At 39.1% G+C, this 21,990-nt stretch overlaps 1 protein-coding gene across 4 annotated transcripts in view; it reads right to left on the bottom strand.

The window, feature by feature from the left end:
- BTBD7 (BTB domain containing 7) overlaps positions 1-21,990 on the bottom strand; it is a 76,993-nt gene that overhangs the window by 26,581 nt on the left and 28,422 nt on the right. For 3 of the 4 annotated variants that reach the window (XM_033107861.1, XM_033107863.1, XM_033107862.1), the window contains exon 3: positions 20,666-21,745. In XM_033107861.1, coding sequence (XP_032963752.1) covers positions 20,666-21,745 — 1,080 coding nt within the window. Of the gene's footprint in view, positions 1-12,079; positions 12,587-20,665; positions 21,746-21,990 lie in introns of those variants that run through there. The other variant, XM_033107864.1, reaches the window with a different exon arrangement.

The following is a 21,990-nucleotide window of genomic DNA, read 5'->3' as shown; positions in this document are numbered from 1 at the left end:
GTGGAAGGAGATTACAGCTTGCCATGCAACATAAAACAATATACAGGCACACTTCATTTCATCGCGCTTTTGCCTTATTGTGCTTCACAGATGTTGCATGCTTTACCAAATGAAGGCAAGAACCTCCACCAGAAAAAAAGGATTACAGCTCACTCACTACACTACAGTAACTGCTTCGTGGCGGTGGTCTGGAAACGGCCCTGCAACATCTGAGGTCTGCCTGTAACAAGGTTAGGAGAAGGCTGGCCTCAGAGCAGGTGCAGTGCCTCTTCAGTGGCTCCAGTTTGAAAAAAATTTTCAAGTGCAAATAGGCTTGAGAGAAAAGTTGCTTCAAGTCTTTCCTACTAACCTGTACGTGACTGATTCTAAATCCCAAGGAAAGGAATTATGAAACAAGAGTGAAGTGAGGGCAGCAAGAAGTAGCAGAAAGAGCACAGAGGCTTTGAATTCAGGCACTTAACATCACTAGCTCTGGACTCTCACTTTTCAACCTGTGTTGGATCACTTCCTCCTATCGTGGATGAAACAATCCCATCAGATTTCTGAGGATTGTTAAATAATACTGGGAAGCCCAAGTGTCCACCAACACTACGCTCTTTCTAGCCTAGCAATCTTAAATCAGCTGTGCCGACTCACCCTCCTTTAACCTATGCCAATAACTAATCAATGTGTCCTAGTGATTCTTCAAAATGCTCCTTGATTAGCTTTATTTTCCAGTCCTAACACCGCCTTTGTCCAAATCCTCAGTACCTCACACATCAATTAGTGAAGTTTCCTCCTGTCTCCCTCCTTTCAGTATTCCAATCCATACTGAGCACGCTGTTGAAAGGTTTACGTTTTTTAAAACACCCATCAACACATCTTCCCTGGACATCTCTCTATTTTAAAAAGGCAACCAGAATTCCAGATCCAAAGCAGAAAATGAGTCAGACATGTGGGTCCGATGACAAATCAATCTGCCTTCGTGTCATACTGGCCAGTCCTCTGCAACTTCTGAGAACTGGTTGGATAGCTGCTCCTCTTTACTAGTCCCCAGGAGCGTTCTGAAGACGGCACAGAGCTCCTCAAAGGACCCTGGCAGGGTGGAAGCCCAGGAGCCTCCAGTGGTCACCAGCTCAGTGGCCCATTCTTGTACTGCTTTCCCTCCTCCTGCTTCACTGGTCCCATTCTCACTTTTGTAGGATAACTTACCAAATAAACTACCTGAGTGCAAGCCTTTGTTTCAGAACAGGTTTGGGGGAATTGGAGGAGACACCCACACAATTACAGTAAGAGAAATGGCCCTAGAAAACAAGATTCTCAAATGACATTCTGGAAATAGAATCACTGGTCAGGTGGCAGGTGGGCAGTTAATACCCCTGTGTGCAGCAGTACGACCACTATGGTCTTCCACTAGGTGCAGCAGTAGTGGGGGCACCTGAGCGGAATAGGAACACTACCTGAGGTAGGCTCGTTTTAGTTCACAGCTTTAGAAATCCTGAAAAAAAGAAAAGGACAGGTTCAGGTGAGCCACTCCTGAAGTGAAAGCATTCTGTCAAAGTCCGACTATGTCTAGGTCAGTGGTTAAAAAGGCCCTTATTTCCTGCAGCTGTGGTGCAGACTTCTACCAAAACTCAGGCTCAAGACTGAATTTCAAGGATATCAGCTACAAAAAAAGACTTGAATGCAAAGCCTTAGCAAATCTTCTATGATAAAATCTGGAGTTGGGGTTATTTGGGTGGATGAGCTAGGAATGTTACACCCCAAGATTCGCCTGAATGTTCCGGTTTGGGAGGAGCAGCTCCCCCAATCCCTTGCCTGAGGACAGCAGTCTCATCTTGTGAGGAGACCGTGCAGGTGTTTGAAAAGATAACGCTTGTCAGACCTGCTCCTGCCCCAACACCAGCTCCAAACCAATCATCAGGATCTGGTCACTCATCGTCAATCTGAGTGAGAAGTGGTCCTGGGAGGAGAGAATACACCCAAGAACTGCAAGACCTGCTCTGTGTGCTGGCAGGTGCTGCAGGAACACTTGGGGAGCAGGCCTCGAGGGTGCCCGACCAGGGTGCTGGGTCTACGGCCAAACAACAGGAGCAGAAAGGTTCATTTTGGATCCCAGTGATAATGGAGACCTAGCAGCTGGAGCACCCGTGGATAAAGCCAGTGAAATGCCTCTGCGATGAAGGTCTGGGTCACCCCACCTGGCAGGCTACCTAGGCCTGCTGAAATACTTGGAAAATGGTGACAGAAATCTAGGCTGGGAGATAGAGAAGGGGGATTGTGCTGAGTAGCACTGTTTCAATTTGCTTAAGCTAGAACTCTTTCCCACAATCTCCATCCCTGTATGAGTCCAAGCTGAAGTTGGCCAGAGAAATGTGTGAGATCTGGAAGGCAGCAGCAGTAGCCATTACTCTTTAAAAGTCAGCATAGCTAGATGTGGTGACAGACAGACAGAGGTCCTGTGCGTGCTACCGTAGCTTGTTCTTACTGTCCTCTGCTCGGCGTCCAGCTCTATCTCCCAATGCAGCCTGCTGACAACACTGGCCCCAGGCCACCACCAGATGCTTGCCGGCAGATCCACAGACCCAACAGTCACTGCCCCACTTCAGCGGCTCGAGGTGCTTGGCTTCGCAGGTTCACTGTGGGTAACGTCTCTGATCCTGTTCCTCTCCCTCTCAGACCGGCACTTCCCCCACAATTGCGTAAGGCCCAATTTCTATACTAATTCCCTGACCCTGTAAGTCAGAGTTGTTCCGCCTCCCTGACTGAACTGAATGATACAGTTATGATGAGAATACCAACTACTGGCTCCAGTCAGTTGCAGCAGCCGGAACGATGGGTAATTCCATCATTTTTCCCGAACTGCATCTTTTGTAGAGGTGTGGCTTGTTACTACCTTGAAGGCTCTGTGATAAACTGGATTTAAATTAGTATCTCCTAATGACCTTAAATCACACAAAATTGTTGATAATAAACTGTTTTGACATCAGAAAATAACATCAGAAGATTAAATAACGTACTGCTGCTGTGTAATAAATGACCACAAATTCAGCAAATTTAGACAACAAACAAATCATCTTCGATTTTCTGTGGGTCAGGAGTCTGGGCACACACAGGTCACGGGGGTCCTCAGCCAGGGTTACGTAAGGCTACAATCAAGGTGTCAGTTGGGCTTGCATTCTAATCTGAGGGCTGCATTCTCATCTCGACTGGGAAAGATCGCACTTCCAAGCTCATTCACGTGGTTGGTAGAATTCATTTTCCTTGTGGCCGCATGACGAAGGGCCCAGCTTCTTGCTAATTATTGGCTGGGTTGGGGTGGTGGGGGTCGGGTCCTGTTCAGCTCCTAGAGGCTGCCTGCAATCCTTGCCATGTGGTCCTCTCAACAGGCCATCTCAAAACACTGTAGCTTACTTCTTCAAGGCTGGGAAGGGTCTTGGAAGGAAAAGGGTCTCTGGTGCAAGTCTGCTATCAAGATGGAGTCGTATACAGTGTCATGTTACCGTGGAAGTGACACCCCATCATCTTGGCTACGTTGTATTGGTTAGAAAGAAGTTGTAGGTCACACTAACACTTAAGGAAAGGGGATTGCATAAGGGTGTGAACACCAGAAGACGGGGATCATTAGGGGTCACCTGAGGGTTTACTTAGGGTCCCAGTAAGCTTGTGGCCATCCTAGCAATGCCCTTGCAGACATATTGGACAATCGCAATCATTTTAGTCTTCTCTTGGTATTTATTCCTTTGATCTACTTCAGCTGTCTTTCTCAGAATGAGTTCTCTGAAGAGTGGTAAGAACTGTAATTAATATTTTAGGTAAAGGTGTATCACAGCTTGGCAAAAACAAACAAACAAACAAAATGCTGATTGACAAGGGAGCCAATACTAAATGGGAAAAGAAATAGTACTGGGAAAACTGATTATCCACATGCAAAAGAATGAAATTGGGCCCCGCTCTTATACCACTCACAAAAATTAACTCAAAATGGATTAAGGACTTAAAATGTATGACCTGAAACCGTAAAACTTAGAAGAATACATCAATAAAAAGCTTTTTGACATCAGTCTTGGCAATGACTTGTTGGATATGACACCAAAAGCAAAAGTCAACAAGTGGGACCACATCATACTAAAAAGGTTTTGTACAGAAAAAGAATCAGCAAAATGAAAGGCAACCTACAGACGCAGAGAAAATATTAGCAAACCATGTACCTGATAAGGGGTTAATACCATACAACTCAATAGCAAACAAACAATCTGATTTAAAAGATGGGCAGAGGACTTGACAAACAAATGGCCAATAAGCATATGAAAAGATGCTCAACATCACTAACCATCAGGGAAATGTAAATCAAAACCACAGTGAGGTATCATCTCACCTGTTAGCATGGCTATTCCCAAAGACTAGAGATAACAAATGCTGGTGAGGATGTGGAGAAAAGGGAACCCTTAAGCATTACAGGTGGGGCTGTAAATTGGTGCAGCTACTAAAGAAAACAGTATAGAAGTTCCTCAAAAAACTAAAAAAATAGAACTACCACATGGTCCAGCAATCCCACCGCTGGGTATATATGAAATCACTATCTCGAAGAGACATCTGCACCCCCATGTTCATCGCAGCATTAATCATAACAGCCGAGACATGGAAACAACCTCAGTGGCCATCAACAGATGAATGGATAAAAACAATGTGCTATATATAAAAAATCGAGTATTAGCCATTCATAAAAAGAAAATGCTGGGGCGGCCGGTTAGCTCAGTTGGTTAGAGCGTGATGCTCATTTAACACCAGGGTTCCTGGTTCGATCCCCTCATGGGCCACTGTGAGCTGCGCCCTCCACAATTAGATTGAAACAACTACTTGACTTGGAGCTGGAAAAGCACACTTAAAATAAAAGGTTTTTTTTTTTTTTTTAAAGGAAAATCCTGCCATTTGTGACAACATGGATGGACCTTGAGTGCTTTATTCTAAGTGAAATAAGTCAGACAGAGAAAAACAAATACTGCATGATCTCATATGTACGAAACGTAAAAACATCAAACTCATAGATACTTAATAGTAAAATAGTGATCGCCAGGGGCTAAAAGGGGCGGGGGTGGGGAAATGTTGATCAAAGGGCACAAACTTGCAGTTACAAGATGAATCAGGTCCAGGGATGTACTGTACAGCATGGAGACTATAGTTAACAACACTGTAGTGTATACTTGAGAGAGTTGCTATGGGATACAGCTGTAATGTTCTCACTGTAACAAGAAAATGTTAATTATGTGAGGTAAAGGATGTGTTAGCTAACCTTATTATGGTAAACATCTCACAATTTATACATGTAGCAAATCATTACATTGTACACTGTAAACTTATACATTCATTATGTTAAGGATAGTACAAGGTAAGTTTCTGCCCCTTTTAATAGTCTTATAAGATTTCCTTGCAATAGTAAATGCCAAAAGGCATTAACAACATTACAGATCTATTCCAAGTATCTTTCTATGTTTCCTTTCCATGTATTTTAAAAGCTATGTTCTGAGACAATCTCTGGATTATCTGGATGGATGGATATACAAGAAGCAGGTACACTGGTTACCTCTGTGAAGGGGAACTGAGTGGTTAGGGGACGAAAAGTCGGGAGGGCAGAATACTCTTCACTGAGGACCCTTTTCTACCTTTTGAATTCTGTTCCATGTGAAAGTACTAATTTTTCAAAAAATTAAAAAAACACACATCAGGCTATGGAAGTTGCTGGTTGTTTCTTTCCTCAGTGCTCAGTATAAAATCAATCACTGACCACAAAATCCAAGCAAATATTGGAAAGGAAATGAGAAGGTTCTCTACTTTGAGAACATTACTCCCTTCTGACGGGAAAGCGGCCGTCACTGAGATTCATACCACTTGTGTGTGAAAATGTACACTGAAGGCTTGTCCTCTTTAGTCTTAAGCTTTTGCCAAGCTGAGAGGGAAAAGCAGACAAAAATGGGAAAGCTGAACACTTCTAACCTAGTAAACAGAGGTGGCTAAAGCACACAGACAACCATTGATAAAAGACTGAAGATTTCTCTCTAAGCCATGAAATAAAAAAAAAAAAGACTAAGTTTAAGAATCCTTAATATTCTTAATTGAATACAGATTTATGTTTCTTTTTAATGTTTATAATGTTCTCTAATATGGCATGTTAAATATTTATGCTTAAGTGTTTTTTGGGGTGAGAACAGCACAGTGTAAAGGGAAAGGATTCATGGGGATGTCAGTTCTCAGCACACAGGCACCATAAATAAGCCCCTGCTGTACCATAATTCAGGGGGCTCTAACAGCAACCTACAGGATGCCCGAACTCCTTGAAAGTGAACACAAGCTCTCATGTGCAGGCATCTCGTTGGCAGAGAGATGCAAGATAGACCTCTAGATCAGACTGACCAGAGATCCTATCCCGATTCCCATTTCCACATCTGAAAAATGTTTCCTAATCTTCAAAATTTACCTCACCAGGTTATTTTGAGGATTAAATAATATACAGATAACACTTACGGTAGTACAATATTTAACTTACAGGTAAATAAATGGCAGCTATTACTATAATTAAGTTTCCTTGATGAGGGTCAAGGAAACATAATTACAATTTTCAGAAAACTTTCTGATATCTACTGGTTATCTGTTAAAATATGATCACGTGTTCCCTTCCAAACAATGCACCTCACAGATGATTTCTTCTCAGAGATCATGTTCTCTCCCCCTTCAAATGCAGAAGTCAGGAAATCTCTGGAGTCAGGAAGACCAGATTCAAAATCCTGGCCTTAACACTTTGTAGAGTAATCTCAGGTGACAATATTCTCAAGCCTCAGTTTATCTGTAAAATGGGGATAATAACTACCACAGAGGACAATGTGAGTTCAGCACTTAACACAGTGTCTGGCAAAAAGCAGGTGCTCAAAAAGTTCTATGGGGCCGGCCCGGTGGCTCAGGCGGTTGGAGCTCCATACTCCTAACTCCGAAGGCTGCCGGTTCAATTCCCACATGGGCCAGTGGGCTCTCAACCAAAACGTTGCCGGTTCAACTCCTCAAGTCCCGCAAGGGATGGTGGGCTCCGCCCCCTGCAACTAAGATTGAACACAGCACCTTGAGCTGAGCTGCCTGCCGGATGGCTCAGTTGGTTGGAGCATGGGCTCTCAACCACAAGGTTGCCAGTTCGATTCCTCGACTATCCTCAAGGGATGGTGGGCTCCGCCCCCTGAAACTAAGATTGAACACGGCACCTTGAGCTGAGCTGCCGCTGAGCTCCCGGATGGCTCAGTTGGTTGGAATGCGTCCTCTCAACCACAAGGTTGCCGGTTCAACGCCCACAAGGGATGGTGGGCTGTGCCCCCTGCAACTAGAAAACGGCAACTGGACCTGGAGCTGAGCTGCGCCCGACACAACTAAGACTGAAAGGACAACAACTTGAAGCTGAACGGCACCCTCCACAACTAAGATTGAAAGGACAACAACTTGACTTGGAAAAACAGGCCTGGAAGTACACACTGTTCCCCCAATAAAAGTCCTGTTCCCCTTCCCCAATAAAATCTTTAAAAAAAAAAAAAGTTCTATGGAATAAACAAATAAATATGGTAGGAAACTTTTAAAAAGAATTAGTAATTTTTGATGTATAATTTATAGATTTCATCTGCTTAAAGAATGTATTATCTAAAAAACATTATTTCTGGAACATTTCTTGTGGTCTGCATGCTGCAGCCAGAGATCTTCCAGAAAGCGCAAATGTAGTCAGGTCACATGACTTGCTAATAAGCTCAGGTAAAGCCAACCACGTCAGCACAGTAAACCAAGTTTTCTCATACAGCCCCGCTTGCCTCGCGGCCTCATTTCTTGCCACACCTCTCATCTCTGCACCCTCTATGCCCTCCCAACCTGAAGTGCCTTGCTCTCATTTATCTCCGGGTCTTTGGACCTTCTGCCTGACATGCTCCCTTTTACCTCCAATCTTTATTAATTTAGCTCCCATTCATTCATTCTCCAGGTCTCAGCTTCTCTGGCAAGTTCTTGATACTGCCCCCTTCCCTGACTCCATGTTGAGGTTCTGGGGCTCCTCTTCTTCCTCTGTGCTCTCCTACACCATCCAGCGCTTTGCTCTACTCGGGCACTCACACTGTAACTGCCTACTGGTGTCGGCACTGCCAGACGACCATAACTCATTAGTGTAATCTCAGGGTCTGGCATACAGAAATAGCTCAGTAAGTGTTTGGTAAATAAATATAGGGATCACCATGCTGATTCTATACCAAGGGGCCATTGGAATCGACAGGTTATATTCCTTCACACACCGTGCCCCCGTAATATCCCATTTTTACCTTTATTTGCTTGAAAACTCAGGCAGGTGTTATTTTCAGGTACAGACCTATTACAATGATCAGAATTACAACACTGTAGCCACCCACTTCTATTTTAACCTAGTACCTCTAAAAACTTGACATCAAAATGTAGTTTACGAGCACAGTTCATACCACTGAAGACTTCAGGCACAATATTTTTATTGTTTATACTTATAAACAAAAACTATCAATTCAGAATTTAAGATGAGGCATAAGAACAACAAAGAAACTATTTAATCACACAGTTTAGCTTATAAAAATTTCTGAACCTCTCATCACAGACAAGCTCTGCTATCAGCATTTAGAAAACCAGTGTGATGATGTCCACGTATTTTCTAGAAATATTTTAGTGAGTCAGTGCCAAAATTCAGCAATGTTCTTCAATAAGAACTTCAATTAGGAAGGAACAATGACAGTGGAAATGTAATATTAAAACCAATCCACTTCGAAATAAGCCTAACTCTATCATGGTTAAAGAGGAATATGGCTAGAAACAACGACACGTAAATGTGCAAATTGTGTTTTTCATTTTCTGGCACTATTTTCAGATGCATGGATATTTCACCTTCAAATGACATGACATGCAAAGCATTTATCAGAAGTTTTATAGACATAGCAATGCTAATATGAGGTATATATAGAAATGTTTTAGTAAAAAGTACCAAAGCAAAGCTCAGAATCTTTTAATATACCAAAGTCATCCCCTTTGTGGAGACAAATTTAGTGAGGCTAGCCCATGTTAATTCATAATAGAAACTGATACTCCTTTTCATCAAAATGTATGAAAAAATAGCTGGAGGCAGGGACAGTTTATATTCACTGAATGTTTTAGCAGTTCCAGAAATACATTCCAAACTAAGTTTCAGTCTTTAGGAGATATTTATAAAAAGGTATTATTTGTCAACAGTGTTTTTCCCTGGGGAGTGAGACTGAAAAGAGTTCTTAAACGCCTTTTGTATTATTTGTATTACCTGAATATCCAACTATTAGTGCATCTCTTATATTTAAAAAAATGCAGTTATTAAAATAAAGTTATCCTATATGTACCAACATAATTTTTCCGAAGTTAAAGCAACACAGAGTAGTATAGATAAAGTGGTGCTATTTTTACAACAGAACAAAATATGCATGCAAAATACACACATTCCCGCCAGATAAAGGTTTACAAGGAAACTCTTCAAACTGTTCAATGTCATCAATGAGGATTTTGGGAAAAGAATGGCAGTAAGTGAAAATATACCTTAGGCTGTGTTTCTATTATTATTATTCCCTTTTTTCAACAATGAGCATGAACTGTTTTGAATTAAATTCATTCAAATTTAAAGTTGCTATTGGAGATGATTTATTTATGAATGCTACCCAACATACTATCTAAAGTCTTTTCAAGTACAAAGTATATAGGAAACTTAGCTACTGAGTGTAAATTTTTGTTTTAAAGTCTATCTTTTGATCACTAGAAGTCACCTTGGGAAAGTAACAACTTAATGTTTCCTCGTCTCTAAAATAGAAGAATGATGGCAGCTATCATATAGGTCACTGTAAAGATTAAGTGAGGTATTCCACAAAAAGAGCTTACTTAACTCAGTATCTTGCACACAGCAATAGCAAAATAATATCATTACTAATCTATCTAAATTCTTAGCATAGTTTCTTCCAGCTACTTCCAAAACCAGTAAACAGAATGCTTATGTCTGATCTGAGTCCTTCTACTTTGGATATTTTAGGAGATAAGTGCAATATTTGATTTTAAGGCAGAAACTTCCACTCTGTATCTTAATACTGAGTTAAAAAAGCCCACAGATTTGTACAATGCAGAGGTCCTTCCCTCCTTCTGTCATTTTCCCTCCTCAATCACTAACGCCCTTCCTTAGTCCTCCTTTCCTTATGTCAAATAACTTACATCTTTGATTGTATTAGTTTCGTATTCCTTGCCAATGGAAGGTATAGGAGAGTATTCAAAATTTGACTATGGCAGTCAGAAAAATAAAAGTAAGCTGGGGCTTTAGGAAAAAGCAACAATTAGGCCATTTCTCTTAGTGTTTCTAAGAAAAAAGAGACTATAATTGAATCAAAGTGGGAGTTTAGACCAAATAGCCCACACCAGGAGAAAGCTCTGTGGACCATGTTTTATGGCCCTGCTTTGCCATCATCTAAGATTGACAGTTCCCTGCAATTATAAACACATGTACCACTGTTGCTAAAAGTCTGAATCTGGTAATTTTAGACTTTGGAAACTTGGAGCGCGGTTTCAAATGGTGTGCAAGGAAAATGACTCAATTCTTATCTTTAGAAATCTTCCACTAAGGAGTTAATGCAATTCAGTTTTTTAAAACATTTATTAAGGCCCTGCCAACTGTAATCAGGCATAAAGTGTGCTGCTTGCATTTCTATGAAGAAGAAACGAGCTCAGGTTATGGAATCCAGACAGAATTTATGTGGTTAGTATGTGGCAGAACCAAGACTGGAACACAGATATAACCCCAAAATTCATACTTATAAAACACCATTAAATTTGAGCACTGTTATTTATCTCTGAACCTCTCTGCCCAAACTGGAAACCCATTTTCCAAGCTTCAGGGGGTTGTTGTGAGGATAAAATGAAGCACTACATGTGAAGTGCCTGTCGTAAAGTTAGGTACATAGTGGCATTCAACAACTGTTAATTCTCTTCTCCCTGGTATTATATCTTGATAGCAATATAAGCTAACTGAAATTTTAAAAAAATAGTTTTTACGATCTTGAAAGAACTATGTGTCTTGTCTTAGGCCTACTGACATCAAGTTCTGATGAACTGATAGAATTAACCATTCTGTTTTACTTTGACAGTCATATATAAACAGCGATGCATGCAAAGGGTAGCAAAAAACAGGTACCTCAATAATTCAAGACAAAATGTGATACCATTAGTTTACAAGTCTTTCTCTAGTTCAGAACATGTTGCACTGGACAGCATCCGTGGAGATGCTATCTGCTATCTTCATGGTGGCTAGAGATAAATAGACTCTTCAAGTAACAGATTCTCAGGTCTTTCTTATCCCAGAGAAGTGCTATGTTGTTGAAAGTTTTGTGTTCATATCCACACGGACATGAGTACAGCATTTTATCTTTTATCTGATTATATTAATGTCTGTTACATTCAAATTAAATCCAATTTCTCAGACCTTGACTATAATAAACACATAATTTGGGCTGAAGGAATAAAACAAAACAGAACAAGTCTTCCTCTATTCATCATTTCCGTCCCTTGTGGCATCCTCAGAATTTCAGTATCACAGAGAAAAGGTTTTGCTTATTGAGAAAAGGCTTCTAATTAAATGCCATATAATTTTAAATAAATAGAAGACATTCAACACACTCTACTTTAAATAACTGCACACAGTTTAGAACTAACACTTCTTGCTAGGGCTACAAAGTGCCTGATAAACATTTACGTTTACAAAGTTATATAACAAGCCATAACCTTAATTTACGCTCACTTTAAGTTTTCAAATAAGGGTGAAGAAACACTCCACCGTATCTAGACAAGAAACAAACAATGGCAACTCCTTATAATTTTATTTTCCCTTAATAAATTAAGCAAGACAAAAAAGAAAACAAATGCTTAATTTAAAATAAGAATTTCCAAGGTACTTTAATATTCTAAATTACATTTGTTTATTAATGTAAATACATTTTCATTGACATTTTAGATAATTAGCTTTTTAATCTAAATTATAAATTAACACAAAAGGACTGCCCTTGGATTAAACTTTTTGGCTTCAAAAGATTAATAGCTTTGATTGACTTCCACGAATATTTTAAATCCAATTGATATATTTCGTATCAATGGACCAACAAAGAGTTGATAATTTTATCTGAAATTCAACTTAAAACTGAATTTAACGGTAGAGAGATATATACCATTTAGACCACATCTAAACTTACTTTTATAAAGAACACTTCATGTTTATCTCCTACACTGAGGTTCAGTGTTTTCATTTTATTTGCAACTTCTAGGGTTAAACATTTATTACATTTCCCCTCCCTTTTTTAGAAAAGTTGCTCAGTTTTCATAGGTATTACAGGTAATTCAAAATATGTAACAGAGTCTACTAAAAGCAAAGCACTGTATTAGGTTCATAGGGTGATTCAAAAATGACCAAGATTTTGATCTTGTCTTTAGGGAGTAAATAATACACTGTTACTAGTTGATGGAGGAAATGAGACAGGTACATAGGTAATTCCAAAACAAGCTAGAAGATGTCAAAAACCTGAAAGAAAAATAAAAGAAGCGTTTCAAAAGTTTGCAGGAAGTAGAAAATATTTTTAATGTGGAATGCCTAAGACAAAACAAGGAACGGAGCATGTGAGTTGGTCTTAAAGGGTAGGGTAGAATTTGGACATTCAGTGATTAAAAGCAAAAATATTCCAAGACAAAATGAGCAGAGGGTCAGAGGTAGAGAGTTTGCAGTCTGTATGAAAAATGACTTAAGTTCTAAGATAAAATATGCAATTAAATATTACACTTTAGAACTTGTCATAATTTAAAAAAAAAAAATTTAAGCACTACGTTAAGAGATGTATAGCTTGAGGGTCATTTGAACTGCCATTCCTGAAACTGAGATTAATTCATCTAATGTTACATGTTTAACTGAAACCTACATTTACTCCTGTGATCTGTTGATAACTGTGTTTAACTTAGCTCCATTATTTTCTAGGAAGTATACTCAGACTAATTTGCTGAAGAGGAAACAATTATAGACTGAAGTAAAATGAACTGCTAGCTCAACAAACTGAGACGAAACGAAGGGTGTCAATATGGGAACAATGGAAAGGATGGGAAGACAAAGGACTGGATTAGTGAGCGGGGGACAGTCTTTGCTATTTTGCATTTGTTTCAAGTCACACACTCTTGGAATCTGACCAACTTGGTAAAGGAAAAAATTAGGTCATTGCTTTCAGTTGTTTCTATTAGATTTTTAATTCAATAAAATATAATCACATGCATTATAACTAAAAATATGGCCAGTGCATTAGAGTCCATTTTAGAACAAAAGTTTTAAATAAGTTTCATATTCCAAAGATTGAAAAAGACATTTTTGATGAAGATGAAAACAAAGCCTGCCATATGAAGTGCACTGCTGTAAAACGTCCTGCACTGAAATGTGCACGTAGAGGTTGGGGCGAATTCTGGGCTTTTCTGTCTGGGATCAACACAAGAAAACAAATTCTTACAGCAACACTGTGTGTTAAGAGTTCACGAGAAAACCTCTAGTTCTCCTAAAGAGATTTTTACTCAAAATAACTATAAATCAATAGTCTATTCTCACTGTTCTCACATTTTCAGAGCTGTTTATAGAGTTTATGCTAAGGTCTTGTGAAAAGTCAGTGATCAAACACCTGATCCTTCATTTGAGGCTCTTCCAATCTAGTCGTCTATCCTGGAATTTCATACTCTAGTCCTTTTAATATAGGTACTGTTATCAACCAGGCTTTTAAGCTGCAACCATAGAAAACAACTCTAGTTGGTTTAAACAGACAAGGAATTTATTTGAAAGGATAGTTAGCCCAGAGTTGCTGGGAAAGCTGGAGATCAAGCTCAGAAAAAGAAGAGCAAAGGCAGGTGTGGAATGAGGATTACATCACAGACACAGCCCAGCGAGTACCTTGGGAGCTGCTGCGGGTCCCTGGCCACTACAGCTCCTGCTCTGTGCCTGGACAGTGCATGCTCACTGGCACCACTGCCAGTGCCCTCTCCCTTTCCATTACATGTTGCTGCCCCTCCCCTTACAGAAAAATTCTCTATAGTTCCTGCTTTCAGTTCCAGATTCAGAGAGTCTAGGTCACATGCTTAAGCCCTAACCACAGAGAAGGCTGAGAAAGCAAGTATCTGACCCTTCAGGTTTTTATAGCAGGAATTGGGCTCCGCCTTCCATCAAGACCTATACAGTGAGGAATTAAAAGTAGGAAGGAGGTCCTTCAGCTTGTTGGGCAGCCGAAAAAGTTAAATAACCAATACAGGAACACTCGCCTATTCAGGAAAGAATGGCCAATTCAGTAAAGACCCTCTGTTCTCTGGCTAAGTGCTGCCATGTTCAAGTCTGAGTGGTGACCTACTCAGGCCCCTGCCCTCAGTTTTTAAACCTCCACGCTGGGCCCACATTTCCCTCCGGTAAGTGCTTAGCCCCACCCCAAGTGGGTCAGCACAAGTCAGGCTCCCAGTTGAGACTTCTCTGAGTTGATGTTTCAATCACTGGCCTGCTGTTTTGTTCCTAAAACTAGGCCACAGTGGCTCGTCCCTGGAAACTGGTTCTCATATTGCTCCCCTCTCTCACCATGCCCCGATTCCTGGGCTTGGGTCAGAAGAGGTGGTATGAGTCACAACTTCATCACTTACAAGCTTGGGAAAAGGCTAGTTATTAATCTCTGAGCCCCACCATATTCATACGTTGTCAGGATGATGAAATGAGAGAAAAAAGCCCTTTATAGACTAAAATTATAGGCATGATCTCATTAGTTAACATTCCTGATAGATATGATAAATTCTCCAGTTCTTTCGGATTGTAGCCTAAGTCTCTCTGGTTCTTCTGAGCACTCATGTCATGTTTATTATAAAAATTAACTTTGTAATCAAAGCAGTATGTGCTCATATTTAAAAGTCTTGTACATAGTAGTAATTAAAAGCTTACCCTAAAAACAAAACCCTCTGCCCTATTTCTTTTCCACTCCCAGTCCTGCTCCCTAGAGGCTAACACTACTCTCAATTCTTCACCTCCTTCTTCTGGTATGTACCTGTCTGTACTATAATTTTTATTAAATCAATATTCAGTATTAATATTATAATGGCTACTTAAATACTGCTTACTGCTGACCCAAGCTGTGTACTAGAATTTTCTCCCAACTGTAATTTAAATTTTTTCTTGGAGATATTAGTTTCCTCTTTTCCCACTTGCTTCATTTTCTATAAATTTACTACTGATTCTTCATAAAGGCACCAAAAGATCCAAAGACTCTTTCAATGTCGCTTTTCACTTCGCGTCCAAACATTCAGATAATCGGTTTCTTCCAGAGGTAGGCTTTCACGATCTTCGTCCTGTCTCGATGGGATGGCCCATGAGACCTGCTGCACAGCTAGTAAGTAGGATTTCCCTTTCTTCTTTCTCGTGTGGGACCCTGTTTTCTGGATCCCACACTTCTTTGTTCTTGGTTTACTTGATCATTTAGTGGAATATCCTCAGGATCTTCCTGAGGCGGCATTCAGGGAAGATTAAGTTTTTTTGAGGTATGACTGAAAAATGCCTTTATTTAGCCTTACAATCGACTGACAGTTCGACTAAGTATAGACTTTTAAAATTATTTTCTACCACCTTTCTGAAGGCTCTATGCCACTGTATTGTAGTATTCAGTTGCTGCTATTGAAAAATTTTAATACCATTATGATTCCTATTTCTTTGTATGGAATCTATTTTTTTAATCTATGTAACTTTTTAGAATCTTCTCTTTTCCCCTGGTGTTCCTTAGTGAAAGGAATGAAACTTTTTCATATAGATATTTCTTTAGTTTTGGCATATTTCTTGTATTACTCCTTAGATACTGTCTTCTCTTCCATTTTTCTCTGGTATGTATTTCTAAAACCACTATCTGTTAAGATGCTACACCTTCTGGATGAATACTAGAGTTTCCTTATTTGTCTCCACTGTTGTCCGTCTCTTTGTTATTTTCTTTTACTTTCCTGATTTAATTTTATCTTTATTTCTTCTATATTTTTCATTTCTGCCACCTTATTTCCAAGAGCTCCTGTTTTCACTTTTATAGCAGCCTATTTATGTTTCTTTGATTCATAAAATGTTCTTTTATATGAGGGTATTTTTATTCTATTGAAGTTTTTTCTTTTCATTCACTCCGTTTCTTCTTGTACATACTTTGTTCTTTTTGTTCTGATCTCTGTCTCAATTTAGAAGTTTCCCTCAAACATCCAGTGAGCCTGACATGGGTTTTCATATTTCCGAGTGAGGAAGCCGTTGGAAGCTCTGCTGAGAAGCACACCTGCTGACTACAGTAGTCCCCCCTTTCCACAAAGGATATGTTTCAAGACCTCCAGTGAAAGCCTGAAACCGCCAATAGTACCGAACACTATTTACCATGTTTTTTCCTATACATACATCCCTGTGATAAGTTTAATTTATAAATTAGGCACAGTAAGAGATTAACAATAACTAATAATATAAAACAATTATAACAATATACTGCAATGAAAGTTTTGTGAATGAGGCCTTTCTCTCTCTCTCAAATTCTCTTATTATACAGTACTTACCCTTCTTGTGATGTGAGATGATACAATGCCTACATGATGAGATGAAGTGAATGACGCAGGCATTGTCATGTAGCACTGGCTACTATGAGGGTCTCTTGAACACAAACACAGTGTGATCTGATAACCAAGCTGGCCACTAAGTGACCAATGGGCGGGGAGCATATACAGCGTGGAGACGCTGGGCAAAGGGATGATTCATGTTCTGGGTGGGATGCAGCAGAAAGGCTCAAGATTTCATCACGCTACTCAGAATGGCATACAATTTAAAACTTATGAATTGTTTATTTTTGGAATTTTCCACTTAATATTTTTAGACTGCGGTTGACCATGGATAACTGAAACCATGAATAAGGGGGGACTACTGTATTCTTCTTTGTAGAACAACTGGAAGGCAAACTGGCTTTTCTATCATGTAATTCCTAAGCATAACTTCATCATGGAACTCCAAAACACCAGTATGTACAGGTATATATACGCTCTTGGGCTGTTCACCATTTCTAGTGCTCCAGTTTATTGTCTTGTATCTGCCGAGGTTGGACTAGAGCAAAGGAAGGCAAGGGAGTAATTTCACCATTTAGGGTGCAGGCGCTTCACATAATTCCAGATTTCAACCTTGTGCCTTACCACCCTAGCCCACCCCACCCGTTAGTAGCTATTTCCAGATATGGAAGCTTTCTAGTTTGATTTCTATAGAGAATAAATCTCAGATCTCGTGTGGTTAGTGTGGGGTGGGGTACAGAGAAGGGAACTGAAGGGAAGGGTCAGGATTTGCCATCTGGCTGCAAGTGATACTGATGTAAGAACAGACAAATGGACCACTGAAACAAAACAAAAAGGAGTAACCCATATATATATGAACTTAATAAAAGGTGGTACAAATCAGGGGTGGGGCTGGGGGGAAATGGATGGTTTATGGAGGATACTCAGAAAACCACCTCATTATATGGAGTAAAACAAAACCTCATCCCTCTCTAACACCATATATAAAGGTCAATTCCAGGGTGAGGGAAAGGGTCCATCCACTCAGTGTTCAGACTTGAAATCAAATCTCTCTTTTCAGTTCTACACCATGTTTATCCCTGCTTTCTCGAGTACTTAGTACCCTGTGAATTGCCTCTCTTCTTAGTGGCCTCCTTTAAAGGATGTTTATTATAGACTTCTCCTCTCTGTTAAGCCAGTAATCAGCTCTTTATTTGCTTTCCAGCTTCCAAATATGTCAATACCTATCCCTTTTTCCCACTGTTGTGTTTCTTCTCAGGTATCTTTTGTCCTTGAGAGTTTATACTTGTTTTATTCCTTTATTCTAATATTAGGGCTTTGGAGGAAACAGAAATAAACATGTTCAATCTGCTATGCAGAAAATCAAGTAAAGTTAAACCTACTCCTAAAATGCCAGGTCAGTAAGTTGAAGTCCCATAACCTGTTAATTCACCTGCCTAATAGTGACTGCCTACTTGTCTGAATAAAATGCATTCTCAGCGTAGGCCAGGAATCCTTCCTTTTATCCACTTGCCAAACCACTCTTGCTGTCTGCCTATACTGCCCCTTTTTATGATGCTCTTGAAACTATTAAATCATCTTTTCACCTTGAAGGGCACATCTAGTCTCAAGGTCCCAGACTCTCTTGATAGAATTTTGTCTCCTTTTAAAACTGGGGTTTAATTTTGAAAGTGAAAACTCATTTGGAATACAAGGTGACAGGCCTTAATTAAAACCTCTTACAGAGTGCCTACTATGTTCCGGGCGTTGGCAACGCACAGATGAGAACAACATGGCCCTAAAGTTGCCCAACACGCTTGTCTCACAGCCTTTCTTAACTGGGAATGCATGTCTGAACTACAGAACACAGAAAATAATTTTGTTGACTATTTTCTTACTTCTCTCCAAAAGGGTACATAAGTAGTGTCATGCTGAAAGCATGGGAGAGACACTCATTCATTACACAAACAGACACCTACGAGCATTACACAAGTTACAACAGGATAGTAAAGGATTCAAATCCAGTTTGTCTGGTTCCAGCGCCTGAGCTCTTAAGTTTTATTGTTTAAAATCCCTTTCCAAGTGACCAAATACGAGCATTCTCCTTCCCGTGGAAACAAGGTAAAAATTATGTTGAAGTCATACTCTATTATAAACCTTACTTAATATGAACTGTATCATGGGCATGGTGGGAAAGATAAGGCCTTTTGCAAAAAGCAAAAGACCGCATATTAGAAACTCTGTATTTTGAATAACGAAAGGAAATAGAAAGCCATGTACACCCAAATTTAAGGGAATTTTTAAAAAACTAACCAAGATTAAAGTAATACAAGGAGGGTTGTTTTGTATCTTAAACATACTTAAAAAAAAATACAATATCTAGCTAAATGATTTTTAAAAATTAAACTCACTTAATATCAATGAACTAAAAAAAGTATTACCTAAGATCCAAGAGCTGGCTCACAATTTTACTTTTCATTCAAATCTTAAAACAACAAAACTATACTAAGAGATGCTTTACCATTTTTTAAAACAGCAAAGTATACACAATACACTTTAGTTTCTTATTTTTTAAACATGTCAAAAATAAAACCAATTTGAGAAAACAGAGATTATTATAATACCTTTTTGGTAATGTTGCAACCTTCAAATTTTTCTGTAGAGGCATTTTCTGACAAATTTGGTTAAAAAGAATAAAAGGTTAAGCTACTAGGTTATTTTTGATAACACCTTTTCCTATAATCTGACACCTAAACAGTCTACTATTACTAATATAATGATTTGTATTTTAAACTAATAAGAAAATATTTTAATGACATTTGATTGTGGTAATAAAACAAAATCAGAACAATTACTAAAAAGATAATTGTAAAATAAGATTTTAACAGATTCTTTATGTAATAGAAATCTCAAATTTTTCACTCATGTTTATCAATGCCTTCTGTGTAATTCCTCTTATTACTGACATTGTTATTTAACTGGGGCATTTGTTTTATTTTTTCTCTCTCAAAGTCCTATTAGTTTGTTGATTTAGCCATATAATATACAATATTTTCAAGTTAGAAAATGTGCTTAGCTTTCCTTTTTAAATTCAGATATTTACCCAAACCATTAACATTCTCTAATTGGCAACTTCTAAGGTTCTTTTAGCAAATACTCATTAGATAAATTTCTCAAGTAATTTTATGTCAGATAGGTTGTTTTCTTTTAATATATAGCCATAGAAAGCTAAGAATACATTCTGTCAAGACAGCAATTTCCCTCTGCTCTCCCACAGGTCTCTTTTCAGCTCTGAAATGTCAAGATTCTAATGTTTACCAACAGATATATAATTCTTCTAATGTAACTTCCATGTATTCATTTGCCAATAACACAAAAAGTGCCGTGCTAACTTAAAACTTTTTGTTTAAATTCAGTGAAGAAGGCGCAGGAGTCTTGCACTAACTGTGCTTGCAGTAACAGACCCTCAAGGGTCTGGGCTGTTGCTTCATGCACATGTTGGGCTTGAAAAAATTTAGAATGTACTAAAATTTAAATCAGAAACCCTGCCCAATTCTTTCATTCAAATAAATTTCTAAATGTGAGTATCTTCATTGTTGTTACTAACTTTCATTCTTATCCTAAACTCCAGCATCAATAAGGCACTGTGTAAATATGAGAATCTATGTAAGTTATCCAAAGAATCCTAGATCAAGAATAACCTTGAAACCTGGGAAACAGGGCTTGAAGTTCAAAGCTTGGGTGCAGACAGGGTGTAGGTGGGTGGTAGCTGGGTAATTACATATCGCTATGCCTATCTTACATTAGGGAAGAAAGAGCCTCGAGTCTCATCTATTGCTCTTAGTCATTAGTTTTGAGTGCTTGGTTTTAATAGTAAATGAAGAGCCACGTGAAATACTAACCCTCAATTCTGTCTCAGATGTCGTAACTGACATTCAAAACAAACTGACCCTTTCAAGCCCAAACAATGAAATCATGGAACATATTGATTGTGTTTTCAATCTGGAAGAAAAATATGTAGTTTTACAAATAAAAATTAAAAATCAGAATTTCATACCTTGTGCAAGCATGTTAAATTCCAAGAACAATGCTATGTGGTAAAGTTCCATGGCTTCTTCTGCCCTGGTCATGTTTGGTTTCCCTGCGACGAGAGCCTGAACTTCACTGAGACTCCCCACAGAGGGGCTACAGTGCAAAACGGAGAGGTCCACCACGTCGGTATACATACAGTGTAATATAACTTTTGCATATTTTTTTGGTATAATGGACTCATCTAATATAATTCTTGTGGGAGTCCTCAAAGTTCGGTCCGTGATTTCTTCACCAGTCCGTATCCTCCTTTGCAATAAATTTCGAAAAAATGGGGACCGTGCTGAAATAATAGCCTTGTGAGCTTTGAGCTCTTCATCTAAACAGTTCTGATTTCCACCAAAAGCTTCCACCAGTTCAGAGTCTGAAGAGAAACTAAGGACGACATCATAATAACACATGTAATCAAAAAGTCCACGCATATCTACATCAAGGGAATTCGGTGTTCCAAATTCTTCACTAAGCTGAACGAGGATATCGACGTTTTGAAACCTTGAGTCCTCCATCCCAAACTCTCCTGTATAAAGGTAGTGTAACAAAGCAGAAAACATGGGCATATCTATACCGGCTGTATTGATGTCCATTACGATCTCTGCCCCATACTCGGGTGAGGAAGAAAGTAGTGTTTTAAAAAAAGGACACCTTGCCGCCAAAATGGCACGATGAACAGGAAAACAAGTTTCTTGAAATATTAAGTCTACATCAGTACAATACTTGTACTCATAAAGATCGGCCATATCTTTCTGCAGGGTCCGGGCTTCGGGCCGAGCCAAACTGGCTTGTAGCGAAAGCTCCTTTAAGGCCGAAGTCCCCTCATATTCCTCCACGAGCGCGTTCACATCTCTGACATCCCACCCGGAGAGGAGCTCTCGCATCTGCTTGGCGTGATCAGCAGACCTATTCGATTTTCGACGCTTAATAAACTTCTTTTTCAGGGTGGCAAGGCCAGAGGTTCTCTTTTTTTTGTCTTGTGGTTTCTCATGGCCATGGTCAAGACTATATAATTTTGATTCACAACCATAGCCTTGCTGAGAATAGGATGACGTCCCTAAGAAGGAAATTAAACAAATAAAAATGTGGTTTTTTTAACATTCATTTTCAACATTCACTTTAACATATCTTTCATGTTAAAAATTGTTACAAACAGACATTCCTGAACCATTGAAATAAAACTGACTTTTTATAAAGCAAGATAAAAAGTTCAAATAACTCATTTTATATTAAATAAGAAATAGAACAAACAGAGCATATTATTCTTAATTTTAAAAAATGCTTTTGGTTCTCTGGCTATCA

The sequence above is a fragment of the Rhinolophus ferrumequinum genome, chromosome 6, assembly GCF_004115265.2.
Source record: "Rhinolophus ferrumequinum isolate MPI-CBG mRhiFer1 chromosome 6, mRhiFer1_v1.p, whole genome shotgun sequence".
Lineage (NCBI taxonomy): Eukaryota > Metazoa > Chordata > Mammalia > Chiroptera > Rhinolophidae > Rhinolophus > Rhinolophus ferrumequinum.
This window is presented reverse-complemented; position numbering and strand designations above follow the sequence as displayed.